The sequence below is a fragment of the Camarhynchus parvulus genome, chromosome Z (assembly GCF_901933205.1).
Source record: "Camarhynchus parvulus chromosome Z, STF_HiC, whole genome shotgun sequence".
Taxonomy (NCBI): domain Eukaryota; kingdom Metazoa; phylum Chordata; class Aves; order Passeriformes; family Thraupidae; genus Camarhynchus; species Camarhynchus parvulus.
The window spans coordinates 44,298,636-44,320,954 of record NC_044601.1 but is presented as its reverse complement, the minus strand read 5'-3'; the positions used below and the strand labels follow the sequence as shown (position 1 = coordinate 44,320,954).

Below are 22,319 nucleotides of genomic sequence, written 5' to 3'. Positions count from 1 at the left end.
GTCTCCCAGACAAATGTTATGTTACTTGTGTGTGAAAGACACTAGAACATCAGCCAGCATACAATATTCCTTCTTTCTATTTTCTTTGAAACAGTGCAGGGTAGACTTAAGAAGCTCTGTGCTGCCCTGATTGTGACTGGGTTGTGTGTAGGCTACTTCCTCTGTATCTTTCTGTACCTATGATTTTCTTCTCATGCAGCCCAAGAACCAGTTCTTTTTTCTGTGCCGTTGCTATGTAACCTTGCATATTGTTTTAATTTTTCTTTTATTATAGACTGATCATTTTTTATATTTTTGTTAAGATTTTGTGATTTCATTTTAAAGGAACACTTAAAGTGGAGATTTCCCCAGCTCCAGAAAACATTGGTTATTGTCTGACACCAGAACTACTCCCACTGAAGCCATTTTCAGAAAATCGTAGTCGCCCTCACAAAGAGATTTTGGAATTCCCAATTAGAGAAGTGTATGTTCCCCACACCATTTATAGGTAAGAAATAACATATATTTTTAACATTTCTTTGAAAAATGTGATTCAGATTTTTTTTCTGAAGTAGAAACTAAAAGTATTTTTTTAAAGGCTAAAGACAATGTGTTGGGCTGATGTTTTCATCTTCCTAGCCATTACAAGATAAAATACCTGCACGATATTCCATAATGAGTTTACTAATCTCATTGTGTTGTCTTTTGATAAATTTTCTATAACATTTGAAAAAAACTCCTTTAACAATCGTTGTTGATTTGGCATCTATCTATCTATCTATCTATCTATCTATCTATCTATCTATCTATCTATCTATCTATCTATCTGTCTATCTCTCTTTCTATCTATTCTCCTAAGTGTTTGTTTGGTTTTGGGCTTTTTTATCCAGTAGATTTTATTATAGTTTATCACTTCTGGTAAATTTTTATGCTCAGTTGTTTCTATTGTTAATTTGACTCATCTGAGTATCTGAGGAAATAATGTGTTGCTCTGTGAACTTTTTAATTATGAATGAGCACTCTACGCTATGTAATTTAATTTCTTTAAATCTGTTCTGTTATGATTGTTTCAAGGTGATCACAGTACTCAGTAGCATGCAAGTGAGCAATTCCAATAATCTATTTCTTAATAATCTGGAACATGTGAGTGTCCTATAGGAAATTAACAGCAGAAGAATATGTTTCAAGATATTTGTGCAGTGTTTTATTGCTAGTGAGTGGTGTTACAGTAATACCTAACAGTAATTCTGATGGGGCTCATTGCAGTATTGTAGATACAGAAATAACTTGAAATAATGACTTTCATCAGACCATTGTGTCAGTCAAGACAAGGGAGCTTCTGACAATAATAGTAGATGATGCTATGCTAAGGGGGATTTCTGATCCCTAAAACAGTAGCTAGATACTGGATTGTGTTAGTGGCAAAAATGAAACTACCAATAAGGAATCACAGAATGAAGGCACAGAATAAAGTGATGTAAAGCTTACTCATTTCTTGCAGTGGAAATTAGCAAAGAGCCAGCTCTCCCACCTGCTCACCGGACCCAACCCAGGAGGAGACAAGAACAAGACTTGTGGTTCTGTACAACTCAGAACTGCACTGTAGAAAACTAATTTATTCCAGGACAATGATCCACACCTTCACAGTAAAGTAGAGATCTGTTTGGCTGTTGGTGACACCTGGATTTGTGTCTCAGTTTTAAAGGAAAGCAAAAAGGAAGTGGCAAAACTTATCTTACAGTAACAACTTGCAGTGTGGTGTCAGCAGGAAATAAGCCAGTTTGGCTCTAGCCTCATTAGAAGTTTTGGAGGAGTTACTCCTGAGCTCTGCCATAATCCAGTGGTATTCAATCTCCCGAGGGCAGCTCACAGCACCAGTACACTAAAATGCAGAGAGTTATGGTACTTCTGTCTTCTCTGTGTATCAAGATAGAATTGGATAGTGGTAGAACTTTAATGCAGACATTTCTATAGGAAAAGTAGTTTTTATAGAATTGAAAGTCGAAATGTGAATGAATGTGAGCCAAGATGACTTTTTTTAGCTTAATGAAAAAATAAGACAGAATTTTAACTTTCCTACTTGTTGTCTGGCCCCAGGAAGTGTCAATTCCAATGTGCAGTCTTGCAGTGTCTAAAGGTTTGGTTTTGACAAAAACCATTAGCAACTACTGCGGTTCTGAGCTGTAGCAACAGTAGAGTCTGCTCAGAATATTCTCCCTTTAGTTCTCATCAGGTTCTCACTTCTGCAACCAGACATAATAAGTATCAAAGCCACCATGCCAACAATTAATTTGTGCTTCTGCTAAAGCAAATATGGGTGTCTTCACACTATCGTTCTATTGCCAGGGTGTCTGTATTGAATACATGCATCCACATTAGAGGAAACGCTTGCTATCACTCAACAGTCACATTCTTTCAGCAAGAGTTCACACCTTACATGCTTAACCTTTTCTTTTAAATCTCCATTTGATTTTCCCCCTAAGTAAAAGTCATGGCAACAAGACAAAGTAGGATTTGTTCAGTCTAACTTGTGATAATGAAGAAAATGTCTATAAAGAATAGTTGCCTTCATTAATCTTTACATTAATTAGTGAATCAATGGTAATGACACAGCTGACATACATAGGTGATGTAGGCCAATGAACATCAAGTCCAACTGTAACCTGGCTATGCCAAGTCCACCCCTAAGCCATGTCCCTTAAGCAGCACATCTACCTATGACTGCACAACTTCCCTGGATAGCCTGCCAATGCTTGACAGCCCTTTTGGTGAAGAAATACATCATAATATCCAATTTAAAGCCCCCTGAGCCTCCTTTTCTCCAAGTTGGACCCTCCCAACTCCCTTAGCAGCTCATCACAGGACTTGTGCTCCAGACCCTTCCCCAGCTCTCTTGACCTTCTTTGGACACACTCCAGCAGTTCCATATCCTTCTTAGTCAGGGGCTCAGAAATGCACACAGGATTTGAGGTATGGCCTCACCAGTGCTGAGTACAGGGGGTCAATCCCTGCTCTTCTCCTGCTGGCACACTATTGCTGGCACAGGCCAGGATGCCATTGGCCCTCTTGGCCACCTGGGCACTGCTGGCTCATGTTCAGCTGCTGTCACCAGCACCCCCAGGTCCTTTTCCTGTGGCAGCTTTGCAGCCACTCTGCCCCAGCCTGTGGCACTGCCTGGGGTTGGTGTGACCCAAGGGCAGGACCCAGCACTGGGCCTTGCTGAGCCTCACACCACTGGGCTCAGCCCATGATCCAGCTTGTCCACACTCCTCCATGGAGCCCTATAACCCTTTGCTTAATTTAACTGTCATGTAATTCTCAGTGCTTAGTTTTCCACATGGTGAATGCCATTTTGAGTCTGCGATTAAACTAACCCATGAGGAGTAACTCTGAATTTGTAATAGAGCTGAATACAAAGTGTTTCATATTATTTTATTCCCTTTCTTCTAATCTGAAAAGTAAAATCATCCTGTCTTACTTAAGCAATTTGATAGCATTTAGTCATAGATGTGAGTCGTGGCTTGCTAGGGCCTTAAAGGTGATATAATGTTTTCTGATTTTTGGATATAAGTCTGCAAACCATTTTTTTTTTGCCAGTGCTATACATGTAGACACTGGGGGGTTGTCAAAGGTACTTCAGAGGAATGAATTGTTGATTTTTTTTGCCTTGGTTTTGGTTTTTTTTGGTTTTTTTTGTTTGTTTAGGGGTTTTTTGTTTTTTGTTTTTTAATAGATTTTTCCTTTGTGAAAGGGAAAGTGGAGCCTTCTGTTATAGTCTTTGAACTCAGGTCTTGCAAGCTTTTTTTTTTACTGGTGTAATACCATTATTTTAAATGATGCTGTTTCTGATTTATGCCAGAGAGATCAGCCAGCCCACTTTCTTTGTGCACTGTGAAATTGAGCACTTCTTTTTGTTGTGTACTTACATTTCTTTAGTAAAAATATTTCCCTGAAATTGTCAAAACATTCCAAGATTTATGTCTTTCATACCCATCTATTTTTAATAGGAAAAATCATATAATTTAAAGTTTGTTTGTCATTTTATTTTCTCATTAAATATAAATGAAAATGATGCTGTTTACTGCCACTATGAAATGTTGGTGCTGAGGATGAGGGATTTGTCACATCACTTCAGCAGTAACTCAGCTTAACCAGGCACAGGAAGTTCTGTCTGTGATAGGGGTAGTACCTAACGCTTAGGGGATTTTTGAAGGAAGAGGAAAAAACCCTTTTTCTTTGTGGTTTCATTTTCATTTAATTGCAAACCACTTAGCAGTGTTCTCAGACTTGCTGTAGTCTGTAGTGTGAGCTGGAGGCCTATGCTTTGGGGGTAATCATTCCACCCCATCCTTGACTAGTTTGGGGTGTGGAAAGGTTATTGATGAATAATGGTGTCTCACTCCTGTTCTTGCTCTCACAACGCTGTTTACTCCTCTCTACCTCTCTGCCTGTGGAATCCAGAGAGAGCATGTCTGCTACATGTGAGTCTTCTAAGGGCCCTTCAGTCTAGTTTTACACCTGTCCACCAGCTCTTCAGATTATTCAAAATTTTAGCAACATGAGAAAAATCATTCGAACTATTTTCCAAATTACCCATCCTAAAATACAGAATTTATGACTCATACACATCCTCTTGTTGAAGTTCTGTCACTGTTCGATTTTCCTGATCAATGGCTGACTAGAATGGGTTTCCATGTTTGGTTAAGCATTTATGAGGTGCTTTTTAATTTTTAACCATTTTTTTCCTGAAGACTCCCCACCAAAATTGTGAAAGAATCAACAAATATTGAAAAGTTTAATTAATGAGTTAGTGAGCTTTTGTGTCTAGTACCAGAAGTTTTAAATTTCAATGTTAATTCATCCATCACTCCTCACCTACAGAACATTCCCGGTTTGTATCAGTAGGGACTACTTGCACAAATGTTGAGTTTTGCTCTGTATGGAATTCTCATCACAGTCATCAGTGAAGAAGCCTAATATTCATAAGAAGGTTGAGAATGTTCATAAGAAGTTCACGAGAAGCTGAGATGCACTTGTTGACACCTCACATGAGGTGTAGTCTAGCAAACAGAAGGATTCTTTTATGTGCACATATGCATAAGCAGTATTTACAAACACTAAATAAGAATGGTCACAGATTTGAAACTCTGAATAGATTTTATTTTGGCAGAGGATAGGTCTGTCTTGCTTTGCCCATGGGAAGTGATTAAATCACTGCTAAGCCGCATGAAAACATAGGAAGGTCAGCAAATTTGTATGAGAATTGCCACATGGTGTCCTGTGCCAGGTTAGGGGGACCCTTAGCTTTCCCAGCATGTAACTGATTCTGAAATAGTCTCTTATCACTCTTCTGGGTAATTTTCTGACCCACAGAAGCTGTTGGCATCTGTGCCTCACCCAGGACTCTACTGGCCTTTGGGACTGTATTCTCAGGTTGTTCTGTATTCTGGGTGTTCTGCCATGGCTTTTGTAGACTCATGTTGTCCCTTGGATAGCTCTGCTGTTTTTTAAGCACATCTGACTGTATCTGGAGGTAGAGTGCTGCACTTTCTGAAGGGAGAGTGAGGGGAGAAATATGATCACACTGATCAGAAGTATTTGCTGGGACATGTTGCTATAATAGTTCTGCACAATACAGAACCTTGGGGGAGATGCACTGCTTCCGGGAGCCCACCACATCCTTATGTGCATCCTATTTGTCTGTTTATCTAAAAGACAGCAGTATTTACTGCCGCAATGCCCCTGCTAACTGCCATGGGAAAATGCTCCTTGACTTTGCTTACCCTCAGGCTTTTGGAGTGTATGGATGGAGTGCAGGCAGTAGCACTAAGGCAGGGATCAGCAGTGAGTTTACAGTTCATACCTGTGTGAGGGGACATTTTTTGATCATCATTGCACCTTCCTGTTTTAGATGTCAGCCATCACTTTCATCTCTGCAGGATATCCAGAGTCAGCATTTGCCTCTGTTCTTCCTCGGTGCTGATGGGTTTAATACACATGTAAGCAAGATCCTTAAAACTGCTTCAGCATAAATGGCACAAGCTTGAGCTCTTCAGTCCAGTACTTTCTGGAATAATGCTTCCTTGGTTGTGTAGTCAGCAGAGAGCTCTTTGTGTTTTTACATATCTTTCATCTCAAGTCACTTCTAAAAGTAAAATCCAGTGCTCAGGTACATTAAATAGATTTGTGACATCTTGTCCTAGGCTGCAGATTAATGAAGCAATGGCTGTATTATTCAGCCTTCCCTACATGTATTTCTTCGCTTCTGGCAGATGTAGTATTGACAATATCCTTAATTTAATATGTCAGTCCCCCAAGTATAATTCAGTAGAGGTTACCAATATATTTCACTTAGCTCTTTCGCTTAGCTTTCCTTAACACGATCTGGGAGAAAATTTGTCAAAGCAAAACTTGCAGATAAGGTGGTAAGGAAGAGAGTGCACTAGTGTGACAGGCAGAAGCACCATTCTGAGTGAAGGGAAAGGCAAGTTAAAAGTAATTTCTTTTACTAAGGCATGCCGCGTAGTTCATGTTGGTTGAAAAGAGTAGCTTGGCCTGTGTAATTGAACAGTACTGTCATGTTGTGACACATGGAAATCAGAAGAATAAACGACAGTTTTCCTGGTCTTGGGATACAGTATATGGAAGATGGACTGTCTGACTTAATGACAATATTCTCCAAGGCTGCTTGACTTTTTCAGCTGGCAGTGGTACTGAGGAGACATCTGTGATAAGGAGAGTGCAATTCTGTGTGCAACTTCTGACTACCACAGATGGAAAGAAATCATGAAAGTTCATGAGTCGTCTTCATTGTTTCTCACTGAAAGCCAGCATGCTTCCTCCAACACTAGTCTTATTCCTTACACTCAGAGGACAAGAAGTGAGAAACCTATATCAGACTGGGAAAACAAGACAGTAAATGGACATAATCATGATTCCAGAATCTGTATATAATCCATGCCTACCTGAAATCTCAGATTTGCCATAAATTTCACCAGAGAAAAATCTATTAATTTTTTTACTCTTCTATTGGAATTATACGTCAGAAGACCACCTATGCTGTCAAATTCCCCATAGAAATTAAAGGTGCTTTTTATGTTTACTAATACATTCATGTACAGAAGTTAGTAAACAGCAAAGTATGATATATTTCAAAGCATTATTACTAATAAGAAGTAGCTTATAGAATTATTGTTTCAGATTTTCTTATTTGTATTTACTCCGGTTCATTGATACTGCTTTTTGGTTTGTATAATCCAGAAATAGATGCCTTCTTTTTTTGCTATAATCTATGAATGTATGAACTTCAATTGTTGATTTCCTTGTTTTTATCACCTCTGAGTGATTCTTTCCCCCTTCCAATATCTGATTATTCACATCTGAGAAAGGAACTGCTTTACAAGAGACTCCTGCTTTTCATTACATCGAGCAAAAATAATCGTTTGTAACAGAACATAGCTTAGTGTAGGCAAGACCTTAAATATAGGATGTTCTATGTGTCACACCAAGAAATTATATTTTATTTGTGTATTTCTGAAATTGAGTTCTGACAGATCTTTCATTATGTAGGTGAGATTGAAGGACAGGGAGAGGAATGAGCAAGATGCTAATTTGTGCACTTAATTTTCAAACAGGAATTCTTGCCATTTACCAATTCTTCCTTATCTTTGTTCCAGAAATCTCCTCTATGTTTACCCTCAGAGGCTGAATTTTGCTAACCGACTGGCTTCTGCAAGGAACATTACCATCAAGATCCAATTTATGTGTGGTGAAGACCCATCCTGTGCAATGCCGGTAATAAATGCTGAGATTTCTTAGCAGGCTTTTGTTTACATGCATTCCTGAGAAACCTCTGAAGAGAATAGTCATTATTTACTTCCCATCACCACAGTTTCTAGTGGGGCCTTGGGAAGCCTAACACAGAGAGCTTGAGAAGCTTTTATTCTCATCCTAAAGCAGGACTATACTCCTTACCCACAACAAAAAAGACTTTTTTGTGATTCTAGTGGAACCAGAAGCATGTTGCTCTCATCTAAATCTTCCGACCCTATTTTCAGAAGAATGACATTACATCAGTATCATGCTGAAAATTCTAAGGGTAAAATTCACGGAGCTTCAGAGACCTTTTAAGAATGATGTAGTCTGTTTTGCAGGGTAACTGCTCTCTATGCACTATGTTTACACAAGTGCCGGAAGGTATTACACTGGAAGGTAAAAATTGGGATCTTCATTGCCTAAGCATGAATGGATGCACAATTATACGGTGTTTGTAGAGCTTTCCGTGTTTGAAACACTGTGTATTAGGGCATCCGTGTACCCTCCTAGCAGAATAGACAGTCCTATCTATGTTCAGGTTATTCATCATCTCTCACTGTAAGATCCTCTATTCAACTTTACCAAGCTTCAGAGGTTCAGTTTGACATGTTCCAACCCAGATGCCTGCTTCAGCCTGAATTTTTTTTATATTTTCAAGACATTGTTTTTGGCTACTAGAGAATGACATTGAGACAAAAATCTTCTGTGAATTTATGTGTTGAGGAAGGAAAACAATGAGTGGAAATATCACATTGAGGAAAACTCAGTCTAACAATCTGTTGGACCGAGGACTGTCACCCAACCAGTCTTTATCAGTGTGCTGATGTTGTTTAGTATATACTTCACAGCCTTGCTCCACATAACCTGTGGACCTGAAATCAGCAGTGTTTCCCAAGCTACATTTCTTCCAGAGCTAGAGCTGTGCCATGTGAATGTAGCACCTTCTTTTACACAATACTGCATTGTTGGTTTCCTTAAACTCTACCTGTGTTATGATTAGGTTTTGACAAATGGTTAGGACAGAGACAGTTCATCTATCTTCTCTCTCCACTGTAAGTGATCTTCCTTTTAATACATATATTACGACTTGCACAGTGCAGGGATTGTTGTCTAAGCTCATCTCCCAGGGCTCACTTTAAATTATTTGATTTCAAGGCCTTACCATAGACATGTATCTTAGGAAAGCAAATCTAGCACCAGAAATGCCTATTTTTCTTCATTGATTTTAAAGGGACTTTGGACCTCTAAGGTAAGGTGAGATGTATCTCACCTTGAATGTGCAAGTTACAACTGGAAAACAAAACTCCTAAAAATACTTTTTATTTAACTTTTTAGCACTTAGATAAAGGCAGTGTGACAACATGTAAGTGGCTTACCATAACTTTTTTCCTATGATTCCTGAACTTTTAGTTCATGACTAAAGAATGTGATGTGAGGTAGTCAGTGACTTAGAAATAAGTCTGCTCCATTTTCCTGGTGCTTTACCCTGAATGGAGTGTGGGGAAGGTGCTTGATAATAAGACAATTATGCCAAAAAGCTAAGATAAGCTGAGGAGTCATTTTAAATTTTTAGATACTGTCTTAAAATTTACACAAGATGATGACAAATAAATGCTGTAGTCCTGATTTTGTCTTCTTCTTAATGTAGGTAATTTTTGGGAAATCTTCAGGTCCAGAATTTGTCCAAGAAATATACACAGCTATCACATATCATAATAAGTAAGTGTTGTTACTATATATTTGTATGACTTAAGAAGTATTAATCATGATCTCTCTACATAATTTACCCTACATAGTTCATCAAGCAATGCCATTTTAAACATTTATGTTTTGTGCAATTTATCGTATCTAATTTGGATTGCTGCATTCATTTGCATAAGTGGCTGTTGTAGAGGTGACCTTTGCTTATCTTGTTTGAAGCTTTTTAGTAGTTGAGAATATTCCTACTATGATGATTCAGGAGCAGGAACAAGAAGCAGCACAAATTTTAAGATCATTCACTTCAATGAATTCAGAGATCCAAAAGAACTGAAGGGACGTTCTCGTTCTCATAAATGAGAACTTGGGATTTAGGATTTGCCAAATACTTATGCAAAAATCCAAAACAGAGATTGAAATCTAGAGATCGGTGAAAGCTGAATCTGTCCAGCTCATGCTGTCTGTTTTCTTCTGATTCAAAGCTGTAGATTGTTCATAAATATAACTTCCAGATTCATAATGCATAAAAATATGCAAGTTCATTAAAATGTGTGTGTATATATATGTATACTTTGTTGAATTCAGCTCTGTTTTCAGAATTTATCTGGTTTTATAACCGTAGCACCTAAAAGCCAACTGGCAAATTTGCCTCTTGCTCATTCTTACACTTGTGTTGGGAACATGCTTGGCTTTTTTTTTTAACAGATCCCCTGACTTTTACGAAGAAGTGAAAATTAAGCTGCCAGCAAAACTCACAGAGAAACACCATCTACTGTTCACATTTTATCACATCAGCTGCCAACCCAAGCAAGGAGCATCTGTTGAAACCCTCCTAGGGTATTCAGTAAGTTCCATGTGATACATAGGAGTGGGTGTGTGTAGGTGCATGTATGTGCATGTCTATGTGTCTCCCATGCGGACTCTCTGCTTGTCAAGAATTTGGTCATTTATTCCTTTTCTGGTTATGGCAATACATCAAAACGAGTGGAAGATCTTAGTGTGAATTCATATAAACTATATGCCGCCTGAGATGTGTTACATCCTCATCCTATAATTTTAACTGTTGTGTCTTTGAACTTAATGAATTCACTTGAATCAACTGAAATATGCAACTAAATATTTGTAACAACAATGCCTTATAGCATGTCTCATTCTGTTAGATCCTATTTATTGGAAAAAAAAAAAACCTAAACCATACATAATTACAGTTATTACTGTTACCATGTCCATACATGAGGTAATAGCTAATGTAATATTTTCATTTAGGTTTTACATGGTACTTAATTTCTGCTCTAAATTGTCTTTTATCCACATAAAAATTTAAAAACCAGAAAGATGCTAAAAGCTAAAATTTAATTCTCTTGCCTTCTTTATCTTCATGTTGAGACTAGAATGTCTTAGATTAAGAAATACATGTTATAGCATAGTCTATCTGATCTTTTTCTTTATCAAACAGTATTTTTTACTGGAGAAATTTTCATATAAAAGGAAAGAATTGAGGATGACATTTTCAGATTTTAAAACATCCTACAGCTTTGGTCAGCAATGGAGATGTGGAGCCAGACAAGTACTTTCCATGAAGTACTTTTCTATGAAGTTTGGGAGGCCGTTGTGTTTGTGTATTTTTGGTTGTTTACTTGTTTGTTTCTTTGTTGGCTTTTGGAGTTTTCAAACCACAGTACTGAGCATCCTTTCAAATGGGCTTTCTTTTATGGGCAGTTATAGTCCCACCAATGTCAGTGAGATTGTTAAGAAATAAATTAGCTCAGGACCAAGGTTTGACATAGGTGAGGACTTAATTTTCAAGTTTCTGTTCATCTAATTACAAAATGTTTCTGCCCTATGATATTCAAATGCCCAGTCTCTTTCAGACTTGAATAAAAAATTAAATGTGTCCAAATATCAATGCAGGGATATGAAAAGTCAGACTGGCATGGTAACCACAAGGAAGATGTTCAATTTAATTCCAGCAAAACTTTAGCTGTTGATTTGCTTCAATACCAAGAATCAGTGTATTCAAGATACATGAATTTTTAAATCAAAACATGGATTCCACTAAATCCTTCTGATAGGATTTATTAGAAAAATGTGTGTCACACATGAGAAGCTCTGTGTTTGTTTTCTTCAAAAGAGATGGTTTGTAAAGTAGTCTTGTACATTTTTCTACAGTAGCTATCAGCTATCTTTGAATTTAAAATACAAAGAAATTACTGTTGAATGGGTTAGACCAGAGAAGCTTAGGTCAATATCTCATTTGTTGTTTCGTTGACTGTATCTAACAAATTAAATAAATGGGTCTAATCATACATCATCAGGAATATTGCTGTGTTTTCTCTTCATTTGTTTCAGTGGCTGCCAATTCAATTAAATGATCGTCTTCAAACTGGACATCATAGTCTTCCTGTTGCATTGGATAAACTGCCTTTACACTATTCAATTCACTCGCCTGAGGTAACAAACAAAATTGTCAAAAGATAGTATTTTCCTAATGTAGAAGAACAGCATAAGTGTTTTACAAACTAACATTGCTGTCCACTGGTAAGCAGTGCCTCCTTTTTGTTCTTTAGAAGGGGAAAGTGAAGAAAAGTGTTGTTGTTGTTGTTGTTGTTATTGTCACTGGTGTTAATATTTTATATAATTATACTTTTTTTTAGAAGTTAGCTATGCAAGAAAATTCTTGTGAATTGTCTAATCAGGGATACATTTGTTTCAAGAGTGTCAAGGCAATAATTTGATTTCTTCCACAGGATAATTTGGTTTGCTTTTTTTTTTTCTGTGGCTTGTGGGAAGGGGAGTAGAAATGGAATCAGGTATTACTGGAGGAGAAAACTGCTCCCAGTAAACATGGCATGTAGGAAATTTGTACCACATCACCACAGAATGCCTTTGGCAATGCTTTGACCATGAAATTTTAGCCTTAACAATATCCTATCAGAAGATGTATATATACGTGGTCTGTGCTAGACATCCAGCTGAAATTGTTTAAATTTCCCTGTTCAATGCATCAGCTTCTGTACAATTGTCTATGAGAACAAGGAGATTCTTAGCTGTCATCCTCTGTGTGGCACTGAATTTGGATGTCTAAAATGAAGTGAATAGTGGGAATACCCTATAGACCCTCATGTAAACAGACTTTCTGTTTGAGCATTAAAAGGATGATTCCCATTTTTTTTTCCATCACAGAAAATTCCATCTCAGACACCCCCTATTAAGTGGGTTGAAGGACACAAGGGCGTTTTCATTGTTGAAGTTCAAGCTGTGTCATCTGTTCACACCCAGGTAATGCATCAGAAACAACACACAGCTTTAGTTTCATTTCAAAGAAAATTCAGATGTCCAGGCCAATTTAGCGGGTTTATGAAACTGAGTTTCACACAGTTTAAAAAAAATTAGGAGCTATGGAAATAACCTGATAACCTCTGTGAATGAAATCCTTTGGTGAAATTAAATCTATTGGTGTAAGTGAACAAATGAGCACTCCTGGCAGCAAGTCACATGGAGCAATAGGGAGCCTGGTGTCCTCTCAGCTCAGCAGGGGTCTGCTCAGGCTGTGACTGAAAGGTGCTGTCAGGGCACAGTGCCAGCTTCTGCAGTCTGCATCTTCTGTTCTTCAAGGCTAGTTCAGACTGTGTGTCCGCACCTCCAAAGGCATAGCTCCTCCGCAGCTCCATTGACAGGTCATACGCTGCCAGTATGTGTTAAGCAGCTCACTTGTCAATGCCATGTGCTCTGGGGACACAAGCTTAGTGCTGGGTGAGACCTCAGTGATTCCCATCATTTAAATGCCACAGGAAATTGGATCTTTGCCCGTCTTACTGAGATGCTGGTTTGAGACAGATCAGCTTTGTTTTGTTTCTGTTCCTTTTCAGTGGCTCTTATCCCTTATCCCATTCTAGTTAATCCTGGTAAATATGTCCTAACAGCTGAAGGCCCTGTATTTGAAGCAGGTCCATCAACCCTTTGCAGCATGTTTTTTAAATGCAAGTAGGGCATAATCATATGGCACATAACTTGTAGGTAGCTGGAACTCGGGTGTGAGTGGCAGAGGGACTATGATGTGACTGTTTTATCAAATAGAAGGAAAAGTCTTTTCATTAAATCAAGTGATCAGTTTAGTGAGGGCAGTAACTTTCCTGCCTTTAAGCTGATCTCACCACAGTCTGAATTTGAACCAGATGAATAGGAGCAAACAAAGCACTGTGACAGCTGCTTTACAAGTTGATCACTCAGAACAGCCACTACTGAAAACCAGAAGGGCAAAAATCTTTCCTTTCATCCCATGAGGTGGTATGATCAGGCTTTTCTTAGGCAGAGCTAGCCTGAAGTATATCAACTTTGTTAACTGTGAGTGCACTGTATTTGCAGGACAACCATCTGGAGAAGTTCTTCACCTTGTGCCATTCTCTGGAAAGCCAAGTGACATTCCCCTTTCGAGTGATGGATCAGAAGATTACAGAGGCTTCCTTGGAGCATGAATTGAAACTCAGCATTATCTGTTTGAATTCTTCACGCCTTGAACCTCTTGTCTTATTTTTGCATTTGGTACTAGATAAACTTTTCCAGCTGGCTGTACAGCCTATGGTCATAGCTGGCCAGACAGGTATTTACTGGTTCATGGTCTTCAAGAGGCTTTGCAAGCAACCTAGATGTGTGGGGGAAATGCTTGCTGAAATATTCAGGCTTAGATTTAGTATTTAGGGTGGCACACTTCAGAAAGAGTTGTGCTGCTCAAGACAGAGTTTGCACAATTTAATCAGGCTTAATGGAGTTGCTGCCTTTTCTCCTTGCCCCCTGCATTTGAGACTCAGTCTCTGGTTGAAAGGTACATTGAACTGTAGTAATTTACTTATCTGAAAATATAGGTCAGAAAGTGGGTTGTGGATCAACTTCGTTTAGAATTGGGTTGTTTTGCAAGTAAAACACCAGGAAAATCATTATCCTACAACTGATACTGCTGTCTGCATCATATCCTCTGCCCAAAGATCTTTAGACAGAGTTGAGTGAGCACAAACCCAGAGAATATAATAGTGAACACTGAGTTTTGTTTTACCGAGATGCCAGTTGTCCATAACATATGTTAAGTCTGGAAAAATGGCATACTTGCATGCAGTGGTGTAGGTAATTTCCTATCTCATTCAGATAATCAACATCTGTCATCCTCTACAATATCTGTGCTAAAGCTTGCTAGCTTGGATGTGTTTGTCAGCTGTAGAGTAATGAGTCTTAGTATTCTGCAAGAAGATAGTTTATAGGAAATGTGTGAAAGCTGCTAGAAATGTAATTAACAGTTTTATGTAGCACAAAGTGACAGAACACCAGTGATTTGGTTGAAAGTCAGTGAGTCTGCTAAAGAGTGTTTATTGGCCTATGTAGACTTTGAGTCTGGTCAGACATAGCAATTGCTGTCTAAAACTCTGAATTTGTTAAGGACTGAATTGAACCTTGCAAGATTAGTTGTTGATTCAAAGAATGACCTCACTTAATTATGTTATACCCTTCAGTACTGACTCTAATTCTTGCCTTTGTTTCACAGCCAACTTCTCACAGTTTGCCTTTGAGTCTGTGGTTGCAATAGTGAATAGTCTCCACAATAGCAAAGAGCTGAGCAAGGATCAGCATGGAAGGAACTGTCTCCTGGCATCTTATGTGTACTATGTATTTCGTCTGCCAGACCCACAAAGAGAAGTGGTCAAACCAGGTATTGTTGGTGCAAGGGTTGCAGAAGTATTTTTTTTCTTGATATATGCTGTTCAGCATGGCACTTTTGAGAGCAGGACTTAAGGCATTGATCTTTAAGATAGCAAACACAACTTCTCAGACCCAGACTGCGTACCGTTTAAGCACTAAGAGATAGGTCAGGAATATCAGCACTGCAAAGAGCAATATGAATTTGCCCCTGATAATCTCCACCCTCAGTTACTAATTTAAATTGAAAGGTTGAGGTGAGAGGTTTCCATAGCTACAAGCTGTTGTAGCTTCATGAAGATAAATGCAAGAGAGATTGCCTAAACGGAAACTTTTTCTAGAATGATTTCTTTCATAAGTTAAAATGGCCTTAAGATGCCAGATTTTTACTGACCTATGCATAAATAAATTACTTTCCATGCAAAGTGACCTACTGCCAAGTGTTACAGGGTCGAGCTCACCCAATATCTACTTTGCATTAAGTAGATTTTACTTGACATTGGAGGATAAAATACTGTAAGACCGGCAGGTTTAAACAGGTGATCTTTCTCCTCTTCTCAACCCTGGTGAGGCCACCTGTGTCCCGTCTCTGAACTCCCCACTACAAGAGAGATGTGAACATGTTGGACAGAGACGGGCCAAGGGCCACAAAAATAGCAAAGGGTCTGGAATGTCTCTTCAACAAAGAAAGGCTGAGAGAGCTGGGCTCTTCAGCCTGGAGAAAAGAATTCTCAGGGAGGGATCTTCAGTGTACACAAAGAGCTGAAAAGAGAGTGCAAAGACAGAGCCTGGCTGGTTCCAGTGGCACCCAGTGACAAGATCAGAGGCAATGGGCACACACTGAAACAGAAATAACATGAAGAAACACTTCCTCTGAGGGTGACTGAGCACTGGTACAGGTTGCCCTGGGAGGTTGCCCAAGCCTCTCACCTTGGAGATAGTAGAAAGCCACCTGGTTGTAGTCCCAGGCAGCTGACTCAAGGTGATCCTGCTTGAGCAGAGGGGTTAGACTAGATGGCTCTTCAGTGGGCCCTTCCAGCCTCAGCCATTCTGGTATTCTGTTGCAATCATTATCCTAAAGCCTATAGGATTCATTTGATTAATTGGTATCTATTCAATGATTTAACACAAGCAGCTGTCCTGTGGCAGCTAAAGGTGTGTAGGCCTTTTTCTCCTTTGAATATTAATTTAAATCCCCCTTGAGGCACATTTAGACTGATGTTGGGATGTGTGAAAATCTGTGAGCTCACATACACTTGGGCATTTTTTGTCCTGGAGAAATAAGGTCTTTGGTGAAACTGAAAACTAGATATCATTTAGTGAAATTCCTGATGGCAGTGCTCCCTGCTTCCTTGGATACTTCAAAGATGGTATTAAATCATGTATTGAAGGTGGTATTTTGTGTTTAGACCTGTGAATATTGTCTTAATCTACAGCAAATTAAAAAGAGCTGATGGGAAGAAAGAACTATTGTAATAGTGCTGCTGCTTAGGTAGCCCTCTTAATCTTTTGGTACTGCTTGTGCAATCACCCTGTTAACTGTTGACTGGGATAATATATGTAACATCTCTTTCAATGCCTGTGTAGATTGCTAATGAAGCAGCTGGTAGTAGGTTTTTCGGGAGTTTTGTTCTTTTCAAAGTGCTGATGTTATAACACCGCTGAGCAAAACCAGCTTGAACCTGATGTTTGTCTCATATACATGTCCTTTAGTCTTAATTCAAGCATCTCACTCTGGCAGGTGGAGGCAGCAGTGCCGTTTCGACAGAATCGCGTTATTACACCTTTGGACGCACTTCCGCAGTGTCTGTAGGAAGCAAACTCCTGCAGAGCCGAGTGATAAGCTGCAGCAATCCTGACATCACTGTTACACAATCTGCTAATGATGAGGAGGTCAAAAACATCATGTCATCCAAGGTAAGAGAACAAAGTCAAATATCTGGAGAATGGTATGGTGCAAAACCTAATAATCTTGATTTTGTCTTTGAGGGTTGGATTTGCTCCTTGTAAATGAACTGTATGTATCACCAGGAGCATTTTCTGTTTATCTGATTTGGCATAAATGCATGTTAAATCCCATTGCTAAATTCTGATGTCTCTTACCATTGTAGAGTAGGAGGTGAGAGCTCTGTCTCTTGTTTATGGCTTAGACACTTCACAGAGGCATTTGCTTTTTTTGACTTGCCTCACTCTCCTGTTTTTCCAGATATTTAAGTCCTGTTCACAACTGGTGACCTGGTCTGGTCCAAGTCACAGAGTTAGTGCAGCCACAGACCTTTCTTCCTCGTTTTGTTTGGTGTCATATAGTTTCCTATTTAAAAAAAAAAAACCACCACCAACAACAACAAAGAAAAAAAAGCAACAAAAAACCAACAAAAAAAACCAACCCTAAATGTCAGTAGTCAATTATATGACAGCAGCCCCATAGCTTTATATGAGCTACAGTGCAGATGCCATGTGCATAATTTGCACCTGGGTCTTTCCAAATACTTCATGCAACCACAGAGTGAAATACAACCTTCCTCTGCATTCTCATCCACTGCTACATATACCACCAGTGGCTTGCAGGACAGAAAGGTCGAGAACATCCAAGAGGAAGGATTTTATTTCCCTGATTGGCACTGGGTGGTCGTTGACTTACAGCATCCCAGCTCATCTCAGAACTTTATGAGGATGGCTGTGTGCAGCTGTCTGGGGAAATCAAAACCTCGAGTTTGCCATTCAGCTGGAGCTGGGAAGCTATGCCTCTGGCAAAAGCAGGATTTTTTTCCCCTGTGCAAGGAACCTGTTGCTAGTTGCAACCCTGGCAGATCCCTACAGCAATACATCTGATGAGGTCTGAACTGTATCCCCCCTCACTTTTCTTTGAGTGTTATATATGTAAAATAGTGCTTCTCAAGTAGGTTCTTTTCGGAAATATTTTGAAGTCTTTTCTCTGTTGAATGAGCATATGCTTCTCCATCTAAAATGAATACGTACTGGTCTTTAGCTAATTAAATCAGAACTGGTAAGATACACAGGCTTTGACAATTTATTTGATTTGTTCATATGCGCATGTATATCCATCCATACCAGTTTTTAATAATGTAGATTTGAATTTTATGACTTTTACTCTAATGTACTGTGTCCTAGGGGGGAAAAAAAGGCAAATCAGACCTCAAGGCATTTTTCCAAATTAATACAAAATTTAAATGTTTGATATTACAGCTTCATCACATTGATAAATGTAGAAATTTACAATTGGTTACTGCCGATCCACTGCATCTTAAATTGTCATAACTTTTAATGGAAGGAAGAACTTCAAGGGGCTAATTAGTTTCGATGTACAGCCGGGGATAGACTCACACCTTTAAAGGGTGAATCATATCCTCCAAAGTACAGCTGCAGTGCTGCCATTGGTCACGCGATGGCAGTGCATTTGCACCCTGCTGTTGCTGCTGCTGTCCGGTGATTTTCAGCCTTGAGTGGGAAGGGGGATGGGAAGAAGGAAAGAGAATAACTGTTTACATGAATGTATGTGCATAACTTAAAAAAAACCCAAACAAACCCCCAACTGCAGGTGATTTCTTCTCTGTTAATTAGATTAAGTTAGTTATGGATTTACTATTATGAATTTCTTCCATCTGTGTCCCCCAGCCTGTGGATCACAGTTCCAGTCGGATGTCTTACTACGTTGAAGGAACAAATGACATGTCAGGCCTTTGTGCAAGCACAAGACCATCCAATAAAAAGGTAGGCTATGGCTGTGCATGAGGGAACTCCTTGCAGAACCTGGAGCATCCTGAGGTAGTGCTGGCAATTGGCCCTTCTAAATGTGGAGAGGGAAGCAACGGAACAAAATAACAACCAGTTTTATCAAACAAGGAATTAATGATGAGATATTGAATCTGTGGGTAAACATTACTCAAACTTTTTTGCTTCTGTTCCAGAGTCTTTAGATTCTTTATCCAGGACAGATTTAGACAAGTATCAGCCTGTCTAAATCCTCCCTTTGCTCTCTTTCTCAAGGTTTTAGAGCCTCTGTCATTTTCCACTGCTGTTTACCTTTGGATACATGTCTTTACATGTTACAGTAAAGCCGATTCAGAAATATTTGCCTCCTCTTTCTTCTGTAAAGAATTATTTTCTTTGTCCCTTTTTGTAGCTTTTAGAACTGAGCTTTTTATAGTCCAAATTTGAATTTCCTAAAAGTTTAGGTAATTGGGATTGTGTGTCTTTTGTTCAGATCTCACTGTGAAAAGTATTGTCTTCTACAAATGTCTTTACAAGGTCTGCTGTGCTTATTGCTCTGTCTTTCTCTTCCACCAGAGTCAATCTTACTTTTACCTTCTCTCAGAAAAACATGGATGTGCTAAACAAAAATGCTTAGCAGTGAGTGGGAAACATGACTTCTCCCTGTTGTGCACACAGACAATGACCTGAGAATAGTCCAAAGGCATTTCCCTCTTCAGTTATGTACAGTTCTGGATCCACAGAAAAATGGGTTCCAAAGTCTGTTTGCCAACAGCATTCATTTTGGTGAAATCTGCCTTCTGATCTTGCAAGGATGCCCATACATCCCCATCTGGCTGCTCACCCTCCAGTATGGAAAAGTTTCCCACAGGGAAGATGTTGAAAATGAAAGATGAGTTAATTAAAAGCCATTTTCCAACAGTCTGTCTTTATTATGTAGCATTTCCATGAGGAACTGGCGTTGCAGATGGTGGTCAGCACGGGCATGGTGAGAGAATCAGTTTTCAAGTATGCCTGGTTCTTCTTTGAGCTCCTGGTAAGAGTTGACAATGGTATTTTACAGTTGGTTAATGGTGGCATGTTGCCATGCTTCAGGAATGCCACCGTGCTTCAGGAACAGATTCAGCTGGGGGGTGACCTCTTCAGTTATTCTGCTCTGTGTAAAGGAGAGGTCTCAAATAATGAAAGTACAGAGAGTACAAAATAAAGAGTTCTTCGTATTCACCCTCCTTCCTCACTATGTCAGTGATGGCAAAGTTCTGCATGAGCTACATGAGCAGTAGTTTGCAAGCTACACAGCTTGCAAAAGACTGAGACACACTCATCAACCAAGTCCTTCCTTTTTGGTGAACATCTGTTCCTGTCTTTTCCATTTTGTTAACAACATGGGAGCAGTGACAAAGCTCCACAAACTCACAGTTCTCCAGAGCCCTGCGGTGATGCATGTCAGTGGAAAAAATATACTGATTTCCACTATCAGCATGTAAGTAATACAACATCAGGTCATGAAATAAGAATTCCATAAGTGTCACTCCTGGTCTGTCATCATAAAGGGCTAAAGTGGCAAGCAGCAGCATTTCAGAAGTCCAGGTGCAAGGGGTTGGGGGAGGGTGCTTCTGATTTCAGGTACTGAGAGTAGCCATCTGTATGAATATAAACAGGAATCTATGTCTGTCTGTGTTTGAGTCTTAAACCCTCTGTTGTCACTGCCATGTAGGATCTATCACAGCAGCTCTGAGAAAATGAGTGATTAAATTCAGGGAAAATAAAGTAGGAAATCTTACTTTTAGCAACAAACTTAAAGCAGTATTTTACCTCCAGTCTGGGCATTTTTTTAGTGTTCTTTTTCCTGCTTTGCAGATAAAGAGTATGGCTCAGTATGTTCACAACACAGAGAAGCAAGATAACTCACGAAGAAGCCGGTTCTCTGATCGTTTCAAAGATGATATTACCACTATAGTTAGTGTGATTACTTCAGAGATTGCTGCACTTGTAGTCAAATCACCCAAGGTAAGTGGATGAAGTTAGCAGTATGGATCCTTGCTGCTCATCTTGTGTTACACTGAGCTACAAACTTAGTCTCATTTCAAAATCAGTTGCTAGAATTAGGCCAATATTCTCACATGGACCTTAAGCGAGAGTTGTGGCACTGTAAAAGACAGCCTTGTGCTCTCTTAGCAGACTGTTTGTGTTCAGCTCAGTTCCTCAGCCTGCTTCTCAGTGCGGCTGCAGTGTGCAAGAAGAGAATTCCCTTTCCTATTGACAGGAAAGGCTGGTCATCCATTTTCAGTTATAGTAATTCTTTATGCCGTGTTAGCCAGCACATCAGACTCCAGACCCAGTAGGACTTCTTCTTTTATCCCCCTTTGCAGTTACCCTCTATCCTACTGAATTGTGTTTAGTTCCTCATTTGAATTCTCTATAGCAGTAGAATATGCCATAGGAAGGCAGTGCTCCTTGTGAATGTTGTAAAAGTCAACCAAAAGTGATCTAACCCTTGATCTCTTTAAAAAGACACTGGGCACTTGAAAGTGGATGACCAGAAATAAGCCTTAAGTCCCATAAAATTCTTTCTACTTTTAACAAGTTGCACTGATACAACAGATTATAACGTTGAAAGGATCACAAACTGTAATTTATATTTTATCATTGCTACTGTTGGCCTGAATCATTGATACCTCTTTGGACTGGTCAGTAGAAAAAGCTAAGGGCACAGACAGGCACTGTTGTTTGTTCAGTTGTTGTATCCAGCTTGTTTTCATGCCCCAGAGCTGCCAAATGCAGCTAGCCCAGCAGGGCAGGGCAGAGCAGCTGGGAGAGCTGGCCTGCCAGGTCACTTTTCAACAAGCTCAGTTTCATAATCCACTTCTTCAAAATGCTGTGAGGATCAGAAACTGGGAAAGAGCAAGACCAGACAAATTGGGACAGAGAATGACAGAAGGGATTGTCACTGTTCGCCAAAAGGTTGTTCTTGAAGCTCAGTACACTGGTGTTCTTCTCTGATAGCCACATGCAGAGAAATAATTTCCACAGAAATGTATACCTAAGCAATCAGTGACTTTTTTTAAAATACATTGTGAAATAAAAATTTGTTACAATAAAAATGCTTTAACAGAATTGTAGGCTTTGCAAAGAAGTTAGTATTTATGGCTTCCTCACAAGAAATACACAGTTTTTTGTGGGCTGTTAATTTAATTCTCATTTTGATAGAATGAGCGTATAGAACCTGATTGTGTGTGAAAATTCCCCTGTTGTGTTTTTGGAATTAGGGCCATTGGTTAGGTGTACAGAGTAGTAGGCAATGTGTGTCTGATTTTTAATCCAAGAATAGATAATTGATGTTTCAATACATGGTTGAGCATGTCAGATTGCCCTGGATTTTTACAGCGGTATGTCTGGCATATGCTTGC

At 39.2% G+C, this 22,319-nt stretch overlaps 1 protein-coding gene across 1 annotated transcript in view; it reads left to right on the top strand.

Annotated features, from left to right (window-relative positions):
* Window positions 1–22,319, top strand: part of DOCK8 (dedicator of cytokinesis 8) — an 85,865-nt gene that overhangs the window by 34,436 nt on the left and 29,110 nt on the right. Inside the window, exons 14-25 of the mRNA XM_030968363.1 lie at window positions 325–487; window positions 7,656–7,773; window positions 9,443–9,513; window positions 10,198–10,336; window positions 11,842–11,943; window positions 12,676–12,771; window positions 13,858–14,092; window positions 15,026–15,190; window positions 16,919–17,094; window positions 18,814–18,909; window positions 19,850–19,945; window positions 20,770–20,919. Of these exons, the coding sequence (XP_030824223.1) occupies window positions 325–487; window positions 7,656–7,773; window positions 9,443–9,513; window positions 10,198–10,336; window positions 11,842–11,943; window positions 12,676–12,771; window positions 13,858–14,092; window positions 15,026–15,190; window positions 16,919–17,094; window positions 18,814–18,909; window positions 19,850–19,945; window positions 20,770–20,919 (1,607 nt within the window). The remainder of the gene's footprint in view (window positions 1–324; window positions 488–7,655; window positions 7,774–9,442; window positions 9,514–10,197; window positions 10,337–11,841; window positions 11,944–12,675; window positions 12,772–13,857; window positions 14,093–15,025; window positions 15,191–16,918; window positions 17,095–18,813; window positions 18,910–19,849; window positions 19,946–20,769; window positions 20,920–22,319) is intronic.